Here is a 25,000-nt window from a genome sequence, read left to right as displayed (position 1 = left end):
TCTCGTGACTTGACTTCGTCAGTAGCGAAAGCAAATATGGAGCCAATAGCTCGTCTTGTGAAAGTATCGTTACCAAATTATTTAGCTGGATTACCGATTCCAGATACGATAGGAGGATGGTTTCGACTCGGTGGTAAGTAATATTAATTACTTGATTAATTTTATTACTTCGTTTGGTCTATCATATGTCTTTCGTTAATTAAGAAAGGAATTTCGCAAGAATGATTGTGCAGTAAAGTATTGCTCGTGTCGAACGTAATTGTACTACTATAAGTGAAAAAAAAAAAAAAAAAAAAAGAAAAAAATGAAGAAGAACGTAATTTAAGATTTTATATATTTGTTTCATAGTGACCGATTGGGCATCATTAATTCCACCAACAGCTTTATTGGCAGGCATTGGTTATATGTCGTACAAAGCGTTTTGTCCTCATGGCAGACCGAAAGTAAGTAATCTACTTGTTACAAACTTATAAAAAAGATATTACGACAATATTTTCTACGTAACCAGTATCATTTTAGTTATATCGATTACGTAACCTCATTTTTACTTTCTATTCTTTAAATTATTCACAAGATAAAAATTTTCGTATATATATAACGAATGAAATTTAATGATGTTTCTTTATTTCTATATTATTTTTATATAATCCATGTTAATTTATTAAATACCAAATATGTTTATCTTTTTATAGTTTTTGCGTATGATAACTTTATAAAATATTAATCCTAATAAATAACGTTAGTTATATTCGATTTATATATTTTTTGTTTTAGCCATGTGGTAGAGTAAATCCTTCTATTAAGAAAGATGTTAATAAAGTAGTAGATATCATTGACGTCGAAGATATAACAGAGAAAGCCGTTTTCTGCCGTTGCTGGAGGTCTAAAAATGTAAGTTTTTCTGACAATGTTTTTGATATTATGTATAGACTAACTAAAATTATACGTTCTGTATATAAAGAGCAACTTTTATATATGACCTAGTTTATATTCATCCAAGAATTCTAGTTATGAAACTAGTGTTATATAACAAGTATAATAAGATTCTTTATCTATAAGTTATTATTTTATGATATATTTGGAAAAAGCTTTTATTAAGTGTATTATAGAAAAAAAATATATATAAAAGTCAATAAAAAATTAGAGATTTAAAAAAAAAATAACAAATGTTTTCTTATTGCAGTGGCCATACTGTGATGGATCTCATGGACCATTCAATAAAGAGGTCAACGACAATGTTGGTCCATTGGTCGTGAAGAAAGAGAAATAAATTCAAGCTGTCTGTTATTTAAATACCGGTTGACACAAATACACTATACTGTTTTATACTGTTAGGGAAAAGTAATTCTTAAAGGTATGGAATAAGTATTTCATGTATTATAAACGATTCCTTATTTTTCTGTAGATAGTGCATTATTGTATTACCAAGGATTTATAGAAATGATTAATTATCAAGAAATAAGGTATGCATGTTATTTACCTGATTGTTAAAAAAATACCGGAAATAATTTATAAATAAATATACAGAGAGAAAGAGAGAGAGAGAGAGAGAGAAAGAGGAACAGATTGTTATTCTTGGATATACCAATTTAAAATTATATATATATTATTTGTACAAATTTTAATTATAAATTGCGCTTTCTTAAAAAAATTGTCTTAATCCGTAAAGCATGTATGTACATATATATATATATATATATATATATATATATATATATATATATAAATTTAATGATTTGCATAATATTTGGGTAATAGTTTAAATAAAATGTATCTTATATAAAAAAATAACATATATGGTTTATTGTTATCTTTGAAGTATATACACTTATGAAGCATGCTACAGAAAAAAACAAATAGTTTTCATCGGTAGCATAAATACTATTGTCTTTCTTAATATTATATATCATTGATTACACAGTTATGCTTTTAAAGTAATGATCATGATATTCATTAATCATATAATTCTAACACCTATCATTCACATGAAATATTCACTCGTTGTCTTGTTAGTGTCCTGCATGTAATATAATAATTAATATATGAAACTGTTTGTATATATACTGAAATAATTTTCTTAAATTTATAATCATTACTTTCTACTTCTAACACGTCAATATTTTAATAATACGATAAAAATAAAATCTTTCCTTAAAGTAATATGATTTTATATAGGAACACACGTTATAACTTACGTAGGAAATAGTAAAGTACGAAAATATTCAAATGTAATAATACATTTGTTACAACAAACCGATTAGATTCTACACAAAAATCGGTTTTTTATATATATACATACACATACATACATACATACATACATACATATATATATATATATATATATATATATATATATATATATATATATATATACACATACACACGCGATATCACAGATTTTCAAAATTTTCTTTATCTCACGAAATTTATAATACGAATCGTGAGTTACCTCGTGATCTATGTATGACTCTGCGGGCATACATCAGACGATATACCATCCTTGCTTTTCCAAAGTCAGAGCTACAAAAACGTAAGACATAAGAAATTCGTTTACAATATGAAGAAAAAAGAAAAAATAATATACATATTTTATAACAGTACCTCAAAATGTCTCAGATCGTTCGTATCGAATTCCAACTCGTTCACCAATAATTCTCGACGTCCGTATTTGCGCCTAAAAAAGAAAGAAAAGAAAAAAAAAAGATTGATAAGAAAAGAATGAAAAGATTATTATGAATATAAATAATTCAAAGTATCTCCAAGATAAGATGTACTGATATACATCTATATATATATATGAATCATATTGCTCTTACTCGAGATATTGCTTCCAGATAACCATACTGATGTATCCAATAATGATCGCAACAGCAAACGTAATAGTTGTTACCAATGCAATAATACCAGGTGGCATACTTCCACTGGTATCTTCTTTACTGATAGATTCTTTGCTTTTCAGACTTAATTCTTCGTGTTCTACTTCTTTCTCCTTCTTTAACATCACAGTATCGTTTTTAACTTTTACTTGATCATTCTCGGAGGTTAACATGGTGCTTATATCGGAGGACACGGTGGTTGTTATCTCGGAGGATTCTAGAAAAATAATAATCTCGTTTATATAAATATACATATATATATATATATATACACACTCACACACATATGTTTCGTATCATTTAAAAATACGTGTCAATATGAGAACAAAAATAAAAATCGAATTATTTTGACGTACTCAATGATATCGTGCTAATTTCTATTGTCGCATTAATCGATTCAGAAGGAACTGTTTCGTACATCGTAGATTTTAATTTGTCGGCAATGTCATTGCCGGCCTTTTTTGTGTCATTCACGTCCATGGACGCTGGAGTAATTTTTGGTGAAACAACATCCTCTGGAGTGATCGTGACGCTTCTTTTTGTGGTCGTCGGTGTAATTTCTGTAAATTAAAAAAAAAAAAAAACAATAAATAAAATAAAATAAAAAGAAATGATTAACCTATCTCGTTCATCGATTCAATCCAAATGTCATCATACAATTAGAAAATTTCATTAACCTGAGGTAGTGCTAATGGATGAATTAGTGTTTTCTTGTTGCATCGTTTTAATGGTTGTAACATCTTCTTCGTCGAGTGGAGTTACGCAACATTGATTCAAATTCTTTTGTTCGCCGATAAAATCATTTGATTTTTGATTCTCAGTTACCGCATTAATTAGCGTCGTCTCTTCGACTGGTCGTTTCGTAATGTTTTGATCAGTATGATTCAGCGCAATCGGCAATTCGCTTGCACTCTGCAACGTCGGGGATAATTCCTTTGTTGATGCTATTTTGATAAGATAAAAAGAATTTTATAGATGATATTCATTCGGTTGAGAATTTTTTTTTTCTTTTTTCTTTTCTTTTTTTCTTTTTTTATCGGTTTATCAATCACTCATTGCATACCCTTTTCATTCAATGACGTTTTTTGATTTTCTTTCTCGACGATCGTCGAATTTCTTTCAGTGTCCTTAAAAAATTCCTTCTGATGAACATCTGCCTGATCTATCTGATCCGTTCGCTGTTTATCCGTATCATTTGTATTTCCTACATCAGCTAAAATATTTTCCAATTCTTTCGAGTGATTCTTTGGGACATTGAATTCTTCAATGGATACCGTAAATGTTAGGTTCTCTAAAGAAGAAGAATAAAAAGAAGAAAAAGAAAACTTAGATAATTTAGTAGTAAAAATTAATTGGTAGGAATTGAATTTGATTAATGCAGGAGTTGAATTTAATTGATAAAAGAAGAGACACGAGAACAATTCTATTCGTAAAGAGAGAGAGAGAAAGAAAGAGAAAAAAAGGAAGATATGTTATTATGATCAGTCTTTCACACGATCTGTTTTTATCGTTCCTTCTAATGTACGTTTATTGTTCATTTAAAATTACCATCTAATTTACATCTAACGTTTCAATCGTATGTTGCGAAATCGTTAAACATTTTTTTTTTTCTTTATTGCTATAACTACAAAAACTCTACAGCTTTTTATCATACAAAAATGTTTTTATCTGTTTATAAGAATGATCGAAGGATGTGTTCAGAATTCTTTAGAATCAATTCATTGTATGCGATTATAAAAGAGAATGATTAAGAAATATATGCAATATTCTTGCTTCGATTTATGAAAAATTTATATGAAAAATTTCTTGAGTTCATTTATCGAACGTGAAAAAAAAAAAAAAAAAAAAAAGAATATTTCGATTCTTGTATCATAAATTCGAAACTATTAATCATGAACATTCTTATCGAACAAATCTATAAAATTGTCGTTATCTCGTTAGTTTTGTAAAAAAAAAAAAAAAAGCACAGGCATTTTGAATTCTCTTTATTCAAAATATCAAACCAAAAAAAGAAATACTTCAATTTCCCTTTCGTTTAATCGAAACCATCGATCTTACCAAATAACAATACAGCAAGTAAAATCTTCAACGATAATTGATACATGTTTGTCCAATTCGTTTGATGGTCCAAAAGTTCTCTCGATCAATAACGAAAAGAAACTTTTCGATGATAATGATGAGAACTATGATCTCTCCTTAGTTTCTCGTTTTATCAGACGGCTATTTACTACGTTCGAATCCTGTAATCAATATGTATATATATAATGTTTGTATTTAAAAAATAAAAAATATAAATATTAAAGAAAAACAAAAGAATAAATATAATATATATATATATATATATATATATATATATATATATATTATATACATAAATACTATACAAAATAAAGATCATCTTTACTATTATCTGTCAGTAACTATTTAATTTGCGTAATATTAGAATTTTTAGTGTTTTTTACTAGAAATTTATTAGAACATTTGTATATATATGTATATTATATGTATTTATATATGTATGTATATTATATTTATTTATCTAGATAACCTTTAGTAAAAAATACTAAATTTATTTTACTATATGATATAAAGAGTAAGCATGATTTTTTTTTCTCCTTAAAAAATGCATTCACATTTGGCTAATTTTTCTTTTTTCTTTCTTTCTTTTTTTTTTTTTTTTTTGCTTCTTGCGTTATTTCAGCGGAAAATAACGGTAGTATATACACCTTCGAGGTCGCGGTCATGCGATCGATCTGTATTTATTAATAACGAATTATGCTGGTCTATGTTCCATCCAAATAGTTGCATCAACTAACTGCATTCTCATATTTCCCTTTCTACCTTCTCTTTATTTATTTATTTATTTATTTATTTATTTTTTTTAATAATTCCAATATAAATAACAATGTTCTTTAATATTGTGATGATGTTTAATATTAAAACAAATTATATAATATCGAATATGTTTAAGTATTCATACATGATGATATAATATATAAACAATATTAAAAGTTATTCAAAAAGTTCATAATTAAGAAAAATATATTGTTCTTTTTATTTTTTGTCATTTTGATTTATTTATTTATTTTACTTAATATTTTTTTTTTTTTTTTTTTTCTTTTTTTTTTCAGATTAATAGAAATTTAAGAATATAAAATAAAAAATAATAGAAAAGGAGAAAATATAATTAATAGAAAGAAATATAATTGTCCCGTTATCAAAGAAAATACTTGATGAGATTTTTATAAAACAAGATAATATATTATTGCCCAAATAACTGATAACAGTCATTTAAGTATCATTGAAATATTCTTTATCTTCTACACATATACAACACACACGTGCGCGCGCGCGTACACATACGACACGCATGTATGAATGTGTATGTATCCCGTCATCTTTATTTTTTCTCTGTATGTATATACTGATTAAAATAAAGAGAGAGAGAGAGAGAGAGAGAGAGAGAGAGAGAGAGAGAGAGAGAGAGAGAGAGAGAGAGAGAGAGAGAGAGAGAGAGAGAGAGAGAGAGAGAGAGAGAGAGAGAGAGAGAGAGAGAGAGAGAGAGAGAGAGAGAGAGAGAGAGAGAGAGAGAGAGAGAGAGAGAGAGAGAGAGAGAGAGAGAGAGAGAGAGACAGATGAAAAGTTATATTTACATATTTTAAAAATAAATAAGTGACTGTGAAAAATTACAATTTCGTCTTATAACTATACATAGTACGCCATTTATTAAAAGTTAATATTTTCTTATTAATATCTACGATCGCTTTAGAAATCTTTAAAAAGCACGTGCCTTACGCGCGCTATTCGAGTTGTTTTAACGTGCGCGATTACGTAAAACTTATTCACACAAAACCATTTTATGTTTTCTTTCGTATAACATTATTTTTTATGAATAATTTTATATTCTGCTCCGTTGGAAACATTTTTCTTCACAGTTTATATTACGAATGTCACGATAATCTTACGTTTATTGTGATCTTTCAATGTAAATAATTCATTTAACCTAAAAAAAAAAAAAAAAAACAATCTTTTTTTTTCTTTTTGACGAATTTTTTTTTTGGTCGTATAATTCGACGTATTAAACATGCATGCGCGCGCGCATACACGCATACACACACACATGTATATATATTTCTTTTTTCTGATCATGTGTGTACGTATAATTTCGATATTTCGTGGGGGAAAAAAAGAGGGAAATAAATCATCATATACCATAATTCACGCACGGAATTTTTTCCATCATAAACAAACACACATGTAGATACACATATACTATATTACATATACACGTCATCACATACAAAGGGACAAAGCATTCTAATTTTATACGCAAATTTACGAACCTATTTTAAAAGAGAAAGGAGGAAAGCACGGGAGAAAGGCAAACAGAAACAAAAGGCAAAAAGAAACGCGCGCAAATTTGAAAATGTACAAAGGAAAGAGGAGGAAAGAATAGAAAATGAAAAAGAAAATGAAATATACGAACAAAAAGAAAATAAAAATAAAAATAAAAGCATTTCGCGATCATTTTATACACCTGATACTGAGTCACAAACGGAACTATTTCGTTCGTATGTATATACATATATATATATATATATATATATATATATATATATATATATATATATATATACATACGTACATACGTGCAGCCATATTAAAAACAAATTTTTTTATTCAATAAGAAAATAAAAAGAAAAAAATAGATAATAAACATTTATCAATGAAATATTTCTGAAAATTAATGAATAAATAAATCATTAGTATATAATCGTAACAAAGTACACAACATGCGTCATTCGCATGTACGTGCACACACCACACATACCTCCCTATCCCCTCCTCCGCACACGTATACTCACACATAGAGATATCTAGCCAAAGAGATAAAAAAATATATCGAAGAAAAAAAAAATAAGATTCTTATTTCTTAAAAAAAAAAAAAAAAAAAAAAAAAGATATCTTACTTCCTGGTTTAAAGTATTCATGGAAGTACAAACCGTGTAAATAATTATATATATATATATATAACTTGATGTAGATTCCACTTCTCACGTGTTATTCCGTAACATAACTCCGTATAAAAAGTTTCGACGAGGATATACCTAATAACAGGAGAACGTCTTTCTCGATGCAAAAGCAATCGCAAACTGAACGTCGGAAAACCACGGGAGTATGAACGTCGTAACGTCGACAGGATAGAATGGGAGAAGGAGGGAGAGAGAATGTTATACGACGTTTTATTGGTTTGTTGTATAGTTACACAGATACACAAATACATCCATGATTCGAATTTGTGATACTGTACTCACACACACAAACACACACACACACACACACACATACTATTATACACCTTTGGGATTTCTTTTCTGAACGTATTTCCCGTAACACGCGATCTTAATAAATTGTTAAGAAATTACAAGATGAAATTTTTTAATAAAATAATTAATATATATATATTTCTTTTTTTTTTTTAAATACATATAATAAATAATATATATATATATATATATATATATTAAATATTTATTTATTAAATTTATTTATTTAACTATATATTTTTGTATTTATAAATTATATATAATATTAGAAATTTATATTTATTACTATTATTTATGTAGTTATGTATTATAAATAAAAAATATAATATAAAAATAATATGTTTTATATTGTAAGTACACGTATGTATTATGTATATTTATTATATTGTAAAATAATATACATATATACATATATTTTTCGTAATTTTCATTCGATCAAAGTGTTGTTTCGAATCATGACGAAATAAATTTTAAAACTTACGACATCAAATGACCAAAAGTTATTCTTTTTATTCTTTGTTTCCATTTTTCAAAAAATAATATTGCGTTCCGTTAATACAAACTGATGTGTGTAATTGTATATATATATATATATTTCTATATATATATATATATATATATATATATATATATATTTCTATATTATATATATATATATTATATATATATATTTCTATATTATATATATATATTATATATATATATATATAATATATATATTATATATATATATATATATATATATATATTTCTTGCTACGTAACGCAATATTATAACACGTTATATTACGTACGAAGAAAATTCAAACTATTTATCCTTCCCGCCTTTTCTTTTTCAAAATGGTGGATTGCTTAGTAAGATAAATCTATATGGAGGGGGAAAGAAAGAATGATTTAGTAGGGCGAATGCAAAGTAGTTGACAAAAAAAAGAGAAGGGTGTGCTCTGTTTTTTCTTTTTTTTTTTTTTTTACTGAGCTATTAATAGCACATAATATATGTACATATATAAATATATATATATAACATATTTATATATATATACACACATGTGTGTGTGTGTGTGTGTGTGTGTGTGTGTGTATGTATGTATGTATGTATACTAGTTATAGGTTCTATGGAACGCAACACTGCGTCATCATGGAAATGCATTTGAATTGGAGACCCTGGAGACTTTGAAATACGTCATCTTTCATTTTAAGAAATAGACTACCACGTAGATGGTCCATTCAATGAATTTCATTAATCAGCCTCACACATAGATTGTCAATGCTATATAGATGATTCTTTTAAGATTCCGGTTTACATACTGACAAGAAATATGTTAACGCTATGCCCTCGTTTTCCTTTCACTGTTCTATGTAAAATTGATACGTTTGATCGAACTAGAACGTATTCATTTAAGGATAGAAAAATATCTATGGTTTCGCTTCGTGATAATAAATTCTTTTTCAAAACTTTCATCTATGATTATTAATTTAATATTATATGATGATGAGGAATTTGAAATAATTGGCAAAAAAGTATAAGAAAATATTTTTTTTTTTTATCATAAAAAGATATTTTAAGATAATTGATATCAATGTTATATTAAATTTTCAAATTGAATATACGTGGTGTATATATATATATATATATATGTATATGTACTGCGTGGTAATAGATTGACCCTGCTACAGATGAAATCTTATTAAGCGTGAAACCCCTCAAAGTACTTAGGTAGGTAATTCGATATATGTGCAAGAAGTGAATGGGAACCGAAACGTCGTTTTATTGCTTTGTATTTAGCAAAGAAAGTAGATATTATCCGGGAACAGAATGAGTCCGGCATTCTCACGAAACGCATGGATAATAATAGTCTGGACCTTTTGGGCAATGCCATTTTTTTTTCATCTTATTATTGGAAAAATATAAAATAAAGAAAGAGAACCATCTTCCCTGGTATATATATATATAAATACATATATATATATTTATTATTACATTTTAGATTTAATTGATCAATTACTTTTTTTTATAATTATACTAAAATAATGATCTGAGTATATTCAATGATTATACGCATATATATATATATATATATATATATATATATATATATATATATATATATACATGCGACAAATAAATAAATAAATATATATATATATATCGTTTATGATATTATTGTTTATACGTTAGATCATGATAAAACATTTTCGATTGTAACGTTTATAATTTTAGGCTCGCATTGTAAGACGTTATATTAATTATATATTTTTTTTTTTTATTACAAACAAATAAATAAATATTGCAGATTCCTAAATATATTTAGGTATATATTATAAATTTATATATATATATTATATATATAATTAATATATATATATACACAAAGTTGTCTAAACTTTTAAAATAAAAGCACTTCTTTCATTATTGCTATTCCATTAAACTTTAAATAAATAAAATCCTTTAAATAAAAAGTTTAGACATCTCCAAGCTAAATCATGATAGAACACTTTCGATTGTAACATTTATAACTTTAGGCTCACATTGTAAGATGTTATATTAATATTTTTTTTTTTTTTTTTATTACAAACAAATAAATAAATATTGCAGATTCCTAAATATATTTAAGTATATATTATAAATTTATATATATATATATATAAATTTAATATATATATATATATATGTATATATATATATTATATATATAATTAATATATATATATATATACACAAAGTTGTCTAAACTTTTAAAACAAAAGCACTTCTTTCATTATTGCTATTCCATTAAGCTTTAAATAAATAAAATCTTTTAAATAAAAAGTTTAGACATCTCCAAGCTAAAGCATAAGATATTTTATAGCATATTCTTAAAGTACAATTCTATATGATAATATAGTCTTTATGATAATACAAAAATGTAGGAGTGAGTGCGTAAATACTTTAAATTATGGTTTTTAACATACGTGACATTGCATTTTTTTTTTTTTTTTTAATGAATTATTCATTTTAAATCATAAGTAGTAGTGTTTTGCTAATTGCGATATAAGTATTTTTTAATGAGTTTTAAAAAATAATTATTGATACTAATTATAAGATGATATTTGGTTATAGATATAGAAATTAATATAAAGCGCTATGAACACCATTATTTTTTTTTTTCCAAAGGCACAGTAAACTTATGTGTATATATAGATAAAGCTTTATACGGAGAGAACAATGTTTATAAAAAATTTAAGTTCATTTTTCACTACAGCAAAGTTATTTGAAGATTACTCGTTTAATTTCGATATTATTGTTGATATTCTATATTATAAATGCACTTTTTGGACTGACTATAATTTGATGATATTCATTTTATCGTTTATAATGAAAAATATCAATTAATTTTTTATGTTTAATGCTCAAAGTAGAGCAATAATATTTCAGAGATAGTTAAGAAGTCAGTGTTCAATACATCTTCACATTGAAAGCTGTCTGTATATCAATCACTTAGATACACCTTTAACAATAAAAATTTATATCAATGAATGAACATAAAAGATATCAAACAATAAAGAAAGTACCTACATGATCTTTTAAGATGGTGCAATTTGTAATCTTGCAGTAATTTATCGAAACGTATTTGTATACGTTAAATTTGATTCTAAACAATTCAAAGATGTCATTTTCTTCTTAAATCTATTACTTCCACGGGTGCGTTTGAATTTAGCTTACAATGTTTTGCTTTCTAAAAATGAAATAAAAATATAAAAATTATTACATATGAAAATAATAGTTCATTCACATACCATATAAAGCGGAGGCTCTGTTGGATGAGGATGAAAACCGGTCTCTCTACAATTAGCTATATAATCTAAACCATATTCTGGAGTCAAAATAAAAAAAGCTGTCCTACATAAACATATTAGATATTATAAAAATATTTATGTAGAAGAGAGAATTAAAAGATATAATTTAAAATAAAATTTCATTTGCTTACTCATCATATTTGGGTGCACAAACAATAGCAATTGCCTCTGCCATCATGAGTTGATAAGAACAATGAGTGTGAAGATCCACACTGGATAGAAAAGCAGTTTGAGTAGGATGCGTCTATAAATCAGCAAAATTTTTATTTTTTATTAAAATATTATTAATTACATATATCAAAATATTATTAATATTGTATTTTATACAAATATACATACATGTATCCATCCAAGAGTAATTAAATTATGATGATCTTGAAAATCAAAAATATCCTCTTCATTGAGTGTTAAACAAGAATCAGGAGAACCTGTTTGTTGTGGTATTAATAAATGAGTGATCAACAATTTATTTTGTTCCAATTTTCCTGTTAATATGCCACATGTTTCTTTATTATTTGCCGTGTTACTAAATGCTAGAGCAAGGAAATTTTCTATCAGTTTGCTAGGCAAAACAATATCACGTAATTGGCCACTATCATTCAAAAGTATGGTAGGCTTTGTTGAACGATCCACCGTAGGTATACTGCTAATAGATATTTTTGATATAATAAAACTGTTTAAAATGCTACATATGTATATTTATGTATATAGAAGTGAAACTTACTTATCCTTTAAAGATTGAGCTCTACTAGCTATAGGTAAACTTGTTGGTGGCTTAAGGCTTGGTGTAGGCAACTTTATAGATTTTGTATCATCAGTTGTCACAAAGAATGTACTTGCAGCAATCTTAGCAGCTTTTACAGCCTCTAATGCTGCCAATTTATTTTTTCTTTCCTCTTCTTCTTTTAATCTATATAAATGATAAAATATATTAATATACATGATAATAAATTCATTAGATAAAAATAAAATATATTAATTATACCTCTGTTCTTCTTCCTGTTTTAATCTCTCTGCATTTGCTTTTTCAGCTTTTTTCGTATCTTCCAAATCTTTATCCAATTGATTTTGATACTGTTTCAATAATTGTTTCTTTAATTCCTCTGCCTTTGGAATAACTTCTCGCAATTTTTGCTTATTTATTGCTTTATCTTTTGCCGTTACCACATGATACATTTGATGATGCTGCATTTTTTCTACAAAAAGTCTAAAAAAAAAAAAAAAAAAAAAAAAAGAAAAAACAAGAAAAAAAAAAGTATTTTCCTAAATCAGTGAAATATCTTTTCAATTATAATATACAATAATATGTACAAAATCTTACGTTATAAATTTCAGAAATAAACAATATGCTTCTTCGTAGTTCTTTTCCTTGACATATACATCAGCTTGTCTGATCATTTGTATTCCAGAACGATAATATCTAAAAAAAAATCATATACAAATATATAAACAATACATATACAAATTTATAAAAGAATAAAACTATAGTTTCATTAGATATAACTTTTTATTATTCAAAATACCTATGAGGTGGAATGTTATGATTTATTGTCACTTTAGAAGCTTTCTCAGAGAGTTCTTTCAAACGTGTTTCTGGATCCTTTATTCCCATCTCTTTATAGGGATACTGTCCTGTGTGCTTACTTTCTGATTTATTCCTCTTCATTTTAAAAAGGTTACGTTAGTTTAAAAAGAACATATCAATGTATGCTAAAGGAATATGATCGTAGAATGAAATTATGGAGAAAAAAGAAAAAGAAAAAAAACAAAAAAAAAATAAGAAATAAAGGATTAATAAAATAAAAGAAGAAAAAAGAGAAAATGAATTATATATGAATATATTTAAAATGACAAGATAGCTATATGAGACAACTGCTATAAAATGTAATCATTTAATATATCGAAGTAAAAATATTTAGAAACGATAATGACGTTCATTATATCGATGAAGATATCTGAAAAATATAATCAGTGAGATAAACGTTTGACACAATTGAAAAAATACGTAAACTCTCTGATAAATTCAGATAAATTGAATGATATTGCCAGCGTCTGTTATCAAGGGGCATAGAGAAAATATAATATAGATCTGACAAGCGCGCGCAACAAACTTAGTTTTTTTTTTTAGTTGCTTCCTTGTCATTAAAACGTCACATAGAACGTTACCAAAAATACCTAGATAAAAATAAATAGTAAGCGCTGTTGATAAGAGATTGACAAATACCGAAGATAAATAACGAATAATATTTATTTTTTTTCAGAAATTAAAAAACTAATTATCTCGAAAATGTTTTCATAAAAAATTAAAAAAAAAAATTTATTTTTTTTTTTATGAAAATCAATTGTTATTAAATTATGCAGAAATATTTTGAAAAAATCAATAATCATTATTAAAAAAGGCAATTATTTTTTATTACGAATAACCATTATCGATAACGAAAGTCCCGTTTTAATAAGAGTAACCAATATGGACGACGAGACTTTTTTTTTTATCGATAATCGATATAGATGGCAAAGGGTTTTTTTTTCTTATTACTATATATGATATTACACATTTCTTTTTACTCCAATATGTTCGGTCTCTATATCGACGTGTTTTTCTTTGTACTTGTCGATTCAATAGTGTATTTTTAGAAGTTCTCTGTAATTTATATTTTCTAGCTCATCATTCGAAGAAATTAATTAATTTTTTATTGATTTTTCTAAAGAACGACTACTACATTGTAACAAAAGTGCTCTAAGAATTGAATAAATTAATAAAAAAATTATATTACTTGAAAAAATCAAATGATATTTATGTTATACATAACACGTATCGGTTGGTAATATAGAAATCTATTATGTAATCCCGGTCGGTAGAATCGAAATTTATTATTAAAAATTGAGTTAATGTGTTAGTGAGAATTAAAGAGAAAAAAATAAAAAAAAGAAAAGTTGTAAATACTTTCTAATTGGATTTGTTCGCAAATTTGTTATCTCTTTATTATTTCTAACGAGCCAATCATTTTTCATCATTGTAAATCAATAGACCAATAGAATGTGACTTTTGCGTTGGATTAATATCACCTGAATTTATTCAAAATTCAAAATATTTTATATTTATCTCAGAATACATTGATTCTTGTTATCAGTGTGATAATTCGATCGATCCTTTATAGATTATTTTTTTCTTTTTGTTACTTAATATTTAAAATTAATATCTCGGGAATATTCTAACGAAGTGTACACGTACAAACTGCGAATAAAACAGCTGATTTATTATGTGTTGGTTAATAGTATTCTCTATGCATTTGTGAGTGTATACGGAAAAAAAAATTATTACGTATTTAATCAATTATTTGTATGAAGAAATCGATAATATGATAACTTTATAATGCTTCACGGTTTCACGGTTATAACGTATAAATGAAGATATGCTGAAACCAAATATTTTTTTTTTCTTTTTAAATAATTACGAATAAACAGTTTCATGAATCACAGATAAGGATATATCTGAAATATTATTGACATTTATATTAAACATACGTAAAGTGTTTTTATTCGATAATCGTGTAATATTGATAAAATAAAAGTTTCAAGTTATTGTCAATTGAAATATATCAGATGTTAAAACACTTTTGTTTTTATTTCTTTTCATTATGATACTACACTCAAAGCTTTTTTATAATGCAAGACGAAGGTATTGATTCTTTAATTTCTTTTGTTTTCATTCTATATTTAAATTTTTCATTTGATAATTATTGTTCATTTCTTTTTTCAGATCTGAAATAATATTGTCTAGATTATTTTTAACTGATCAAGTTAATGCTTATAAGCATACCTTTCAACAAAAAGACAAAGCATATGCGAATGAAAAAGAATTTAAAAATTACTTTAACATAAAATATGTAATCGGTTTTGTGATAACTGGTTCATTTTTAGGTATATATTTTTATAATTTATCCCAAAAACAAATACAGACATTTAAACAAAATAACGATATTGAATGTGGAAATTTAAGAAAAGATCTTAAAACTTATACGTTAGAAGAAGTGGGTAAACATTATAATAAAGAAAATCATATTTGGGTAACTTATAAAGAAGGCGTATATGATATTACGAATTTTGTCGAGCAACATCCTGGTGGTTCTTCTAAAATTATGATGGCAGCTGGAAGCTCGATAGAACCATTTTGGTTGATTTTTGCTAATCATAACACACCAGAAATATACGCTCTTTTAGAATCTATGAGAATTGGTAATATATCTAAAACAGATGCCAAGTCTAATATTAGCGATTTAAATGATCCATATGCGAAAGAACCGTCTCGACATAGAGCATTAAAGATCAATGGACATAAGCCATTTTGTGCAGAAACACCATCTTCTTTATTAATTGAAAGCTTTAATACACCGGCGTAAGTATAAACATTATCAATATTTCTTTTTGAATCTTTTATAATTGATCAAACAAATTGTTTTGGAAAGATAGTTATGTTAATTATTTTGTATAAGAATACAAAGAAAAAAAAAATTTTATATTTTAGAGATCTTTTTTATGTTAGAAATCATCTACCTGTTCCTGAGATAGATTTAAAAACTTACACGGTAGAAATAGCCATAGAAGAAGATACAAAAAAAACTATAGATTTTGAAGGAATAAAGAAATATCCAAAATATACAGTGACAAGTGCTATAATGTGTGGTGGAAATAGACGTTCAGAAATGGCAGAGGTATTACATTATTAAAATTTATATAATTTAATTAAAAATTATATGAATATATTTTTATATACAGGTAAAACCATTAAAAGGTCTCAGTTGGGGTGTAGGTGCTGTTGGTAATGCCACTTGGTCAGGAGCACGTTTGTGTGATATATTAAAAGATTTAGGAATAAATGAAGAAGATTATGATCACGTACAAGTACTTATATTTTTTTAGAAATATCAATTTCTTTTTTTTATAGCTTTCCATTTTTATCTTTTTCAACATATTAGTTTGAAGGTCATGATGTAGATCCATCGGGAATGCCATATGGCGCAAGTATTCCTATTAGTAAAGCCATGGATCCTAGGGCAGATGTATTATTGGCCTATGAAATGAATGGGCAACCTATACCAAAAGATCATGGATTTCCAATTAGAGTAATTGTTCCAGGAGTTGTAGGTGCGAGAAATGTTAAATGGCTTGGTACGTAGATGAAGGAATTTCATTGAAAATTTTTATAAAAATTTTTTCTTGTATCTAAGGATGCAACTATCATTCTCTCTTTTTCTCTTTTTTTGTTTTACACAGACAAAATAATTATTTCTAAGATAGAGAGTCAATCACAATGGCAACAAGGTGATTATAAAGCTTTTTCTCCTAGTACTGATTGGGATAATGTAGATTTTTCAAAAGCACCAGCTATACAAGAGATGCCTGTCATTTCTGCTATTTGTAAGCCAGAACAATCAGAACAAGTCAAAATAAAAGATGGCAAAATAGATGTTAAAGGTATTACGTTTATGTTAATAAAAATGTGAATGAGTTTTTTATTATTTAAATAATTTTTACAGGATATGCATGGTCAGGTGGAGGTCGAAAGATAATCAGAGTTGATGTAACATGTGATAAAGGTAATACTTGGCATACTGCTGATCTCATAAAACAGGATCTTAATGCTAAAGAAGGTCGACATTGGAGTTGGACATTATGGAGTATTAATCTTCCTGTTGATACAAAATTAAAGGAAGTAGAGATTTGGTCTAAAGCCGTTGATTCGTCTTATAACGTTCAGCCGGAAACAGTAAAAAATATTTGGAATTTACGGGGTTTCTTGTGTAATGCATACCACAGAGTAAAAGTACAATTAAACTAATACGTGACATAGTAATATGATTATAAGATAGAAATTGTCTCTCTAATTTTTAATATTTGTTTTAAATAATTAATACTTATTTTGTATTATACATGTATTATTAATTAATAATTATTATAAAAAATAATTTCTATCAAAATGCTATGATCTAATTTCTTTTGACAGATTCTCTAATGTCATTGTTCATAATATTGTCAGATTCTCTAATGTAATTGTTCATAAAATAATCACTTAAACCCTCTAAAGTTACATCATGATATTTGTTGTTATAAACATCATAAAGTTCAAACGTTGATTTTGATATTACAGATTTACCAAGGATTATAGCATAAGGATATCCAATGTTTCTTACATACAGTAAACGTTTACCTATTGTCAAATCTGTTCTATCATCAAGTATTGCGTCTATACCTAATTTACATAAAATATTGTATATCTGTTCGATATAAGACGATGCAGCTTCTTCTTTGCTTCCTTCCTACAACATGTATATAATATTATAATTTTATGTCGATTGAGATATCAATTTTAGTATTTCTTTTCTTTTTTTTTTTTTTTTTTTTTGCATAAATTACCTTCGGTGGAATGATACAAACTGTAAAAGGTGCCAAACTTTTAGGCCACCTTAACTCTTCTTTAACTGAAAGAATTTCAACTGCTGCAGCCATAATACGACTTAAGCCAATTCCAAAACATCCCATTACAAGAGGTTTTTCTATATTTTTATTTATATAAAATGCATTTAATGGTTTTGAATACTTTGTATCCAAGAGGAAAGTATGTCCAACCTGAATATTTAAGATAATGTAATAAAACTTTGATATAACAATAAATAATTAAATTTTATATGTTTTAATAAATAACTCATTAATAAATACCTCAATAGTATTATGTGCTTGTAACTTCTTGCTACAGCGTGGACATTCAGTTTGCTTAGATACATTTTTATTCACATAATAGTTGCAAGATTGACACGACAGAATAACATCTTCTCCAATTTCAGATAAATATTGATACTCATGAGATAAACAACCACCGATAGATCCTGTATCACCTATAGCTATAAAAAAAATTAAATATCATTGATATATATATATAGAAACTTTTTATAAAATTAAAAAAAATCCTTTTTACAGATACATTAAATTACCTTTTATATATTCTATTCCAATTTGATTAAAAATTTTATCATAAGCCTCGCATATAATATTATATGTATCTTTAGCATCATCTAAATTGACGTTAAAGGTATACAAATCTTTCATAATGAATTCTCTGCTACGTAATAAACCTAAACGTGGTTTCATTTCGTCTCTCCATTTACTAGAAATTTGATATAATTTTAGGGGTAATATTTTGGAAGATAAAGGGCCAAGATTATGTATTAGATTACATATTGCTTCTTCAAAAGTCTGCAACGAATTTTATATCTGTTTGAAACATTAAAACTAACATAATATACAATTTAGAATTATAATAAAATATAAATGTTTTAAAACACTTACTGGACTAAGAATATATTCCTTTTTATATCTGTCTGTTAATCTAAATAATTCATTTTTATCAGATTCATATCTATTAGTCTTTTCTAATAATTTAATTGATGTTAGAGAAGGTAATAATATTTTCTGTGCTCCAATGTTTATCATTTCTTTATCAATAAGAGCTGTAAGTTTATTCAATACTCGTAATCCTAATGGTAACAATACATGCATTCCTTTATTAACTGATTTGATAATACCGTTATTGATCATATTCTAAAACAATACAAACTTAAATATTAATAAATATAGAAATAAAAAACAAAATATATATTATTAAATATTATATATATATATATATATATATATATATGTATATTACATAAAAATATGTACCACATAACCTTTCGAAAGTTCTGTCTTTTCAAATGTGTTTGGTAACGTAACATGAATTGAACGAAATAATTGAGATACTCTGTTTATTTTATTAAGTTTTGCATTCCCCATTGTTACTTTTATAAGCAAACAATATTATACGATAAATTGAACGTCAAAATAGACGTACTATGTTATGTTACTATAGAAAAACCGACAATAGTTGTATGGTCGCTAGTGTCTCGTATATTTACATTTATATAAAAGTTCGTCAATGAATAATACTTCAAATAGATTCTACTGTCATGAGTCTACGTGAAAGTTAATCAACGTAATCTTACAGTATCGTGAATCGATAAATAATGTCATTTTAAAAATGGCGCATTTTTTCGTGTATATATGAATGAAAAGAAAATTGAAATAATATTTATTTTACGTACGATTCAAATTAAATGATTAATAATTTCGTTCATTATAATTTTTCAATTATTTAAACAATCTTTAATAAATACGGTGTGAAAATAAAAGTCTTACGTTGAACTACATTTTTTATTGTTCGAAAATCAGAAAGCACGAACGGTTGTACTTAATAATTCAATTATATCTGAAACTGACGTTGTCGGACGATGGGAGTTATTCGGGAAGTGGGATCTCACATATCTCCAGTTAGTCTGAAGCTTCCGAAGTGAAAAGATATCGAGGATTGATATTACGGAACGTGGATTTTAAAGTAAAGTTACTGTCAGTCCGTGGATCTTCATAAGCAGCAACCTCTCCACGTGGTGAGATCTGGTTTGTTATTATTTGTGACATATCGAAATCTAATTCGATGCAAATATTATCGAACGAATTACGAGCTACTTGAATTGCGCTTTAGATATTCGTATAAATATAATTGAATACAAAAAAAAAAAAAATTATAAAGTTTGTCCAATTAACAAATACTTTTTCAAGATTAAGATTAATCTTGAGAAAAATATAATCTGGTATGTGGTTTTTTCTTTTCTTTTTTTTTTTCTTCTTTTACTTTCGTCAGATTTATTATTATTTATTATTACATATAAATAATTCTATCGCGCACTAATCCAATCGTTTAATTATGTATGAAAGGGATATAAGCTATATAAATTTATAATACCGATAGGCACCAATAGACGCCATAACGGGAACAATATTTTTCTATTGCACTTGTAATACATATTTTATTCAAATCTTTTGTTAATATAATATGATTGAAAGTTCGTGAATGGTTTGTTCAATAGGGAGAAAAAGAAAAGAAAAGAAAAAAAAAAGAAAAAGAAACAAAAAGAAAAAGTGTAAAAATATAAGAAGAGAATGAACTAGAGGACCATTTCTAGAATATATTGCTATATACACACTTTAATAACCAAAAACAAACATTACAGTAATAATATTGTTATTAATATAATATTATGTAATAATAGAATCGTTTATCAATCGTAGTGTAAACACTAAAAATGTTGCTTCCTCATATTCTTTTTTTTATTTATTTACTTTTTTTTTTTATTTTTTTTTTTTTATTTTTTTTTTTTTATTGGAAAGAACGATGCATATCTCGTTTTGCTCTCATTCTCATTTCATTAATAATGTTAATTTATAATCGTCGCGAAATAATCCGGCGCTCGTAAGGCCCGCGTGATCTTAACTCGATCAGTATTTTTTTCCTTATATATGCGAAAGAACAATTGGATTTGTTCTTCCGCAAATTGAATAAAGAAACTAAGAAGAAGAAGAAGAAGAAAAAGAAGAAGAAAAGAAAAAAAAGAAAAAGATCGATCCATCAAATCGATCGATCGTCGACCTTTCTTTTTTGTTTCTCTTTTCTTATTTTTCTCTTTTCTTTTTCTTTAATTCTTTAATTTCTTTCTTAATTTCTCAATCGATCCTTAAGAAATCACACGAACCAAACGAAAAGCGCGCGGCCGATCGTGGCTCCGTAGACGTTTACCTTAGAATAATAAATATTATAGTGCAATATCTAAAAAATCTGTCTTTTTTATGCAACTTACACATTCAAATACAGTGTACTCGAAAAATTTACAATATTATTGCCCTTACAAACATTAAATCTCTATTCGAGCGGTGGTAAATCCGCGATACCTATCTCTCTCTTTTTCTCCCTCTCTTTCACTCTTATCAGACTCATTCGCTATCTCTCTCTCTCTCACTCTCTCTCTCTCTCTTTCATCTCTCTTTCTCTCTCCCTCTTTTTCTCACGTGCACGCGATTCTTTTATTCACTCTCTCTCTCTCATTCTCTCTCTCTCTCTCTCTCTCTCTCTCTCTCTCGTTCTCTTTCTCTCTCTCTCTCTCTCAATCTCTGACCGCTAAAAAAGAATGTATTTTTTTTGCTTATATCTTTTTTTGTCGTTTATTTTATTATTTTTTTTTTATTATTTTTTTATTATTTTATCCTTTTTTTTTTCTTTATTCAAGATCGTGAGTGCGTGTGAGAATATTCAAAGTGTACAGCTGATAGAATCGATTCCTAGTCCGTTTAATTAATCTTATAGCTTCTTCTCTTTATTTCTGTTTTTTTTTATCTTTCCTCTTTTCGTTCTCTCTCTCTCTCTCTTTTTTTTTTTGAATGCAACCTGGTTCCTCGTTTTTTAAATGTTATATCATACACACACACGACGGAGTGCGCTCGCATTTTTTCCGCGTAATTTCATAAACGCATATATTCGGCACGTAAAGATAAGTAACGTTTAATTCTTTCTCATTTCTCGACGTATTTTTCTTGCATTATTGGTTATCAACAACAATGCAGTCGGTCATCTGCTATAAGATCACATGTCTACATATATACATATATACATACATACATATATATATATATATATATATATATGTATATGTACACATATACATGTATCAATTTCAGAAAACGTTCACTATAATCGCATTTTGATCTGTCATTAACTTTAAATTCACTTCAATGTGATGATAGTCATCCTCCTCCTTCTCATCTCGTTTTTATCTATCTTTTTTCTCCTTTTATTTATTTATTTTTTGTTTGTTTTTCTTTCATATCCCGAATATCTCTCTCTCTCTCTCTCTCTTTCCTTAATGGAGAAATTGTAGAAAGTTGGAAATACTCGCGCATATAGAGGACGATCGAAAGATTTTCCTTCTTGAATTGGCGATACGTTGAGACGTGTAACGAACACAGTACGAATGATATTTTTTATTTATTTATTTATTTATTTGTTTTTTTTTTTTTGTTTTTCTTCTTCTTTTCTCTTTTTTCTTTGTCGCGAGAAGAAGACGCGCTTGTTGTTTTTTCATCTCACGTTATTTCGTCGTTTTTCTCTTTTTTTTCTTCCCTTTGGTTCTTTCTTTTCCGAAAGCGCGAATTAAGCGAATAACAGCACGAGGATAACGAAAATGATAAATTGCATGTACGTTCCTTGTCACGAGATAATAACAATTAATGTAACACCTGTTAGTTGATTAAGCCGGAATTAACAACATCGTATATTATTATTATTATTTTCACTTTTATCTTGTTACCGTTAATACCATCGATCGTTCTTTCGTGATTGTTATTGTTGTTGTTATTGTTATTATTATTATTATTATTATTATTATTATTATTATTATTATTATTATTATTATTATTATTAATATTATTATTTTATTATTTTTTTTTTAATCTTTGACAACGTTGAGATAATATTATCAGTAGCACTTTATTTATCGTAATTACGTTCAAGTGATTAATGATAAAACACGGCATAAAAATTATTAATTCGCTTTATACGAAAGTCTGCCGCTAGACTCGTCGTTCGATCCGTCCTGTGTCCTATTTTTCTTTCTTTCTTTCTTTCTTTCTTTCTTTTTATGTTTTTTCTTTCTTTCTTTTAGCTTTTTATTTCCCGTGTGTATGTGTGTGTGGTTTTCTTACGTGTACGTATATGTTTAAAACGCCGTCCCTGATATCTTTCACACATTCTCTCTCTCTCTCTCTCTCTCTCTCTCTCTTTTTCTATCTTTTCTTTACGAATATCACACGATACGTACGTACAACGTATACATATCTACGTCTTAAACAATTTTCTCGAAACTATTCAACGTGGCTTTGACAAAAAGCCATTTCGCCATTTCGCATACCGAAGCGTGTCCGCCATTTTGACTTCGGCAAAGAGACGTAAGAAAATGGCGGGCGATTTCAAAAGACTTCGCGGACTTCAGCTGCGTGTTTCTGATGTGTTTTGTGTGTCGTATCAGTGAGGAACAGGGATTGATAGTGGTTGTGATAGTCGTAATGGTAAAATGGTGATGATGATGGTGATGGTGGTGGTGGTGGTGGTGGTGGTAGTAGTAGTAGTGGTAATGATGATGATGATAGTAATGATGATAATGTTAATGGTGAGAGGTTAGGGGATGCAGTCAAGTCTCGCAATAATTAAACGGTATTATTAATTATAGAGATTAATAGTTTTAATTGGTAGGATGGTAAATAGTTAAGAGTTAGTGATAATAGCAATTAGTAATTATTAATAGTAGCTGACAATTTAAATATTCGAGCTAGTACCTCTAGGACGTTATTATATCGAGAAGACGTGGAAGTGATAAAGGGTTAGGATTAGTTTAGAGATAAGATGGAAGAAGAGGATGAGGATGTAGACGAGGAGGAAGTGGAAAATATAAAGGAAAAGAAAAAGAAAAAAAACTCAAAAAAAAAAAAAGAAAAAGAAGAAGAGATCAGAAGCATGAAAGATCTCGGATTTTTTCTTTACTTTTTTTTTTTTTTTTTTTTTTTTTTAGGGAAGACACGTAATAACGGATATTATTCCGTTTTGTTTGGAAGTATAATCATTCTTTCTTCTTCCCAAAATCTCTCTCTCTCTCTCTCTCTCTCTATCTCTCTCTATCTCTCTCTAACCCGATCGAGCGAGGGATTCAAATCGATCGGTTCCTAATTAATTATAATAATTTATAATAATTATATAATAATTGTATAATTATATATAATATACGGGAACGAGAGGGGAAGGGAATCTTGGCGCTAACTAAGAGTCTGATATGTAGACTGACTTTGGGCGAGGGTCACCTATGTGTTTAATTTTTTGGATCTATACACACATTGGCTCCTACTTCGACGATCGGCACGTTTCGTTCGATCGAGAAACGCGATTGAGATTTTTGAAATTTTTGCGTGGACGAAGATCTTTGAAAAAAATGAGAGAGAAAAAGAAAGACAAAGAAAAAAGAAAAGAAAAAAGAAAGAAAGAAAGAAA

At 27.0% G+C, this 25,000-nt stretch overlaps 6 protein-coding genes across 11 annotated transcripts in view; 2 read left to right on the top strand and 4 right to left on the bottom strand.

Annotated features, from left to right (window-relative positions):
• Cisd2 (CDGSH iron sulfur domain 2) overlaps positions 1–1,480 on the top strand; it is a 1,509-nt gene extending 29 nt beyond the window's left edge. Inside the window, exons 1-4 of the mRNA XM_035880274.2 lie at positions 1–133; positions 349–443; positions 775–891; positions 1,184–1,480. The exon at positions 1–133 is cut by the window's left edge and continues 29 nt beyond it. Of these exons, the coding sequence (XP_035736167.1) occupies positions 37–133; positions 349–443; positions 775–891; positions 1,184–1,270 (396 nt within the window). The 5' untranslated portion in view covers positions 1–36 and the 3' untranslated portion in view covers positions 1,271–1,480. The remainder of the gene's footprint in view (positions 134–348; positions 444–774; positions 892–1,183) is intronic.
• A 340-nt stretch (positions 1,481–1,820) lies between these two features.
• Positions 1,821–8,043, bottom strand: LOC118447820 (uncharacterized). 2 transcript variants are annotated; one of them, XR_014981963.1, is made up of 9 exons: positions 7,883–8,043; positions 4,938–5,119; positions 3,943–4,170; positions 3,557–3,823; positions 3,236–3,439; positions 2,820–3,096; positions 2,605–2,677; positions 2,453–2,523; positions 1,821–2,017 (listed from the first exon to the last, which is right to left on the bottom strand). XR_014981963.1 is itself a non-coding variant. In XM_035880260.2 (8 exons), the coding sequence occupies exons 2-8, from the start codon at positions 4,981–4,983 to the stop codon at positions 2,518–2,520; spliced, it is 1,101 nt and encodes a 366-aa protein (XP_035736153.2). In that variant the 5' UTR covers positions 4,984–5,119; positions 7,883–8,043; the 3' UTR covers positions 2,365–2,517. The 2 variants fall into 2 exon arrangements, 1 of the variants encoding a protein (XP_035736153.2); XM_035880260.2 differs by lacking the exon at positions 1,821–2,017 and having other exon boundaries at positions 2,365–2,523.
• A 3,067-nt stretch (positions 8,044–11,110) lies between these two features.
• LOC118447819 (STAM-binding protein-like A) lies at positions 11,111–14,113 on the bottom strand. 2 transcript variants are annotated; one of them, XM_035880258.2, is made up of 9 exons: positions 13,566–14,113; positions 13,364–13,462; positions 13,028–13,249; positions 12,767–12,952; positions 12,382–12,688; positions 12,174–12,286; positions 11,983–12,085; positions 11,762–11,921; positions 11,111–11,693 (listed from the first exon to the last, which is right to left on the bottom strand). In XM_035880258.2, the coding sequence occupies exons 1-8, from the start codon at positions 13,706–13,708 to the stop codon at positions 11,856–11,858; spliced, it is 1,239 nt and encodes a 412-aa protein (XP_035736151.1). In that variant the 5' UTR covers positions 13,709–14,113; the 3' UTR covers positions 11,111–11,693; positions 11,762–11,855. The 2 variants fall into 2 exon arrangements, with proteins under 2 accessions (XP_035736151.1, XP_035736152.1); XM_035880259.2 differs by having other exon boundaries at positions 11,112–11,693; positions 12,382–12,685; positions 13,566–14,112.
• Positions 14,114–14,797: 684 nt separating this feature from the next.
• On the top strand, positions 14,798–18,201 carry shop (sulfite oxidase). Of its 2 annotated transcripts, none has more exons than XM_035880243.2 (7): positions 14,798–15,721; positions 15,803–16,438; positions 16,568–16,754; positions 16,819–16,944; positions 17,019–17,211; positions 17,317–17,517; positions 17,580–18,201. In XM_035880243.2, exons 1-7 carry the CDS (start codon positions 15,681–15,683, stop codon positions 17,879–17,881), a joined length of 1,686 nt encoding a protein of 561 aa, XP_035736136.1. In that variant the 5' UTR covers positions 14,798–15,680; the 3' UTR covers positions 17,882–18,201. The 2 variants fall into 2 exon arrangements, with proteins under 2 accessions (XP_035736136.1, XP_035736137.1); XM_035880244.2 differs by having other exon boundaries at positions 14,806–15,721; positions 16,586–16,754.
• Positions 17,861–20,117, bottom strand: ProRS-m (prolyl-tRNA synthetase 2-like protein, mitochondrial). 3 transcript variants are annotated; one of them, XM_035880254.2, is made up of 6 exons: positions 19,767–20,117; positions 19,387–19,638; positions 19,032–19,293; positions 18,760–18,941; positions 18,457–18,669; positions 17,861–18,359 (listed from the first exon to the last, which is right to left on the bottom strand). In XM_035880254.2, the coding sequence occupies exons 1-6, from the start codon at positions 19,809–19,811 to the stop codon at positions 18,030–18,032; spliced, it is 1,284 nt and encodes a 427-aa protein (XP_035736147.1). In that variant the 5' UTR covers positions 19,812–20,117; the 3' UTR covers positions 17,861–18,029. The 3 variants fall into 3 exon arrangements, with proteins under 3 accessions (XP_035736147.1, XP_035736146.1, XP_085512066.1); XM_035880253.2 differs by having other exon boundaries at positions 19,759–20,104; XM_085655940.1 differs by having other exon boundaries at positions 19,387–19,653; positions 19,759–19,902.
• Positions 20,118–22,194: 2,077 nt separating this feature from the next.
• The window catches only part of mub (poly(rC)-binding protein mub), a 226,049-nt gene continuing 223,243 nt past the window's right edge, over positions 22,195–25,000 (bottom strand). The window contains exon 8 of the mRNA XM_035880238.2: positions 22,195–25,000. This exon is cut by the window's right edge and continues 13,333 nt beyond it. The gene's annotated coding sequence lies outside the window, so the exon portion shown is untranslated.

Source organism: Vespa mandarinia, chromosome 3 (assembly GCF_050613455.1).
Source record: "Vespa mandarinia isolate Hongniang chromosome 3, ASM5061345v1, whole genome shotgun sequence".
Taxonomy (NCBI): Eukaryota; Metazoa; Arthropoda; class Insecta; order Hymenoptera; family Vespidae; genus Vespa; species Vespa mandarinia.
The sequence above is the reverse complement of the archived record's forward strand: the minus strand, read 5'-3'. Positions and strand labels throughout refer to the sequence as shown.

Bases quoted from the DNA above. Each gene is read 5' to 3' on its own strand.
- LOC118447820 (XM_035880260.2), bottom strand. From the start codon at position 4,983: ATGTATCAATTATCGTTGAAGATTTTACTTGCTGTATTGTTATTTG. The intron at 4,171-4,937 runs GTAAGATCGATG...CTTCTTCTTTAG, and splicing joins ACTTGCTGTATTGTTATTTG to AGAACCTAACATTTACGGTA. The intron at 3,440-3,556 runs GTTAATGAAATT...TTTAATTTACAG, and splicing joins ATCCATTAGCACTACCTCAG to AAATTACACCGACGACCACA.
- LOC118447819 (XM_035880258.2), bottom strand. From the start codon at position 13,708: ATGAAGAGGAATAAATCAGAAAGTAAGCACACAGGACAGTATCCCTAT. The intron at 13,463-13,565 runs GTATTTTGAATA...ATTTTTTTTTAG, and splicing joins CATAACATTCCACCTCATAG to ATATTATCGTTCTGGAATAC. The intron at 12,287-12,381 runs GTATGTATATTT...GCTGATTTATAG, and splicing joins TTACTCTTGGATGGATACAT to ACGCATCCTACTCAAACTGC.
- shop (XM_035880243.2), top strand. From the start codon at position 15,681: ATGATACTACACTCAAAGCTTTTTTATAATGCAAGACGAAG. The intron at 16,755-16,818 runs GTATTACATTAT...TTTTATATACAG, and splicing joins GACGTTCAGAAATGGCAGAG to GTAAAACCATTAAAAGGTCT. The intron at 17,518-17,579 runs GTATTACGTTTA...TAATTTTTACAG, and splicing joins TGGCAAAATAGATGTTAAAG to GATATGCATGGTCAGGTGGA.
- ProRS-m (XM_035880253.2), bottom strand. From the start codon at position 19,869: ATGGGGAATGCAAAACTTAATAAAATAAACAGAGTATCTCAATTATTT. The intron at 18,942-19,031 runs GTAATTTAATGT...TTTTTTTTATAG, and splicing joins TGGAATAGAATATATAAAAG to CTATAGGTGATACAGGATCT. The intron at 18,360-18,456 runs GTAATTTATGCA...TACATGTTGTAG, and splicing joins TTTGTATCATTCCACCGAAG to GAAGGAAGCAAAGAAGAAGC.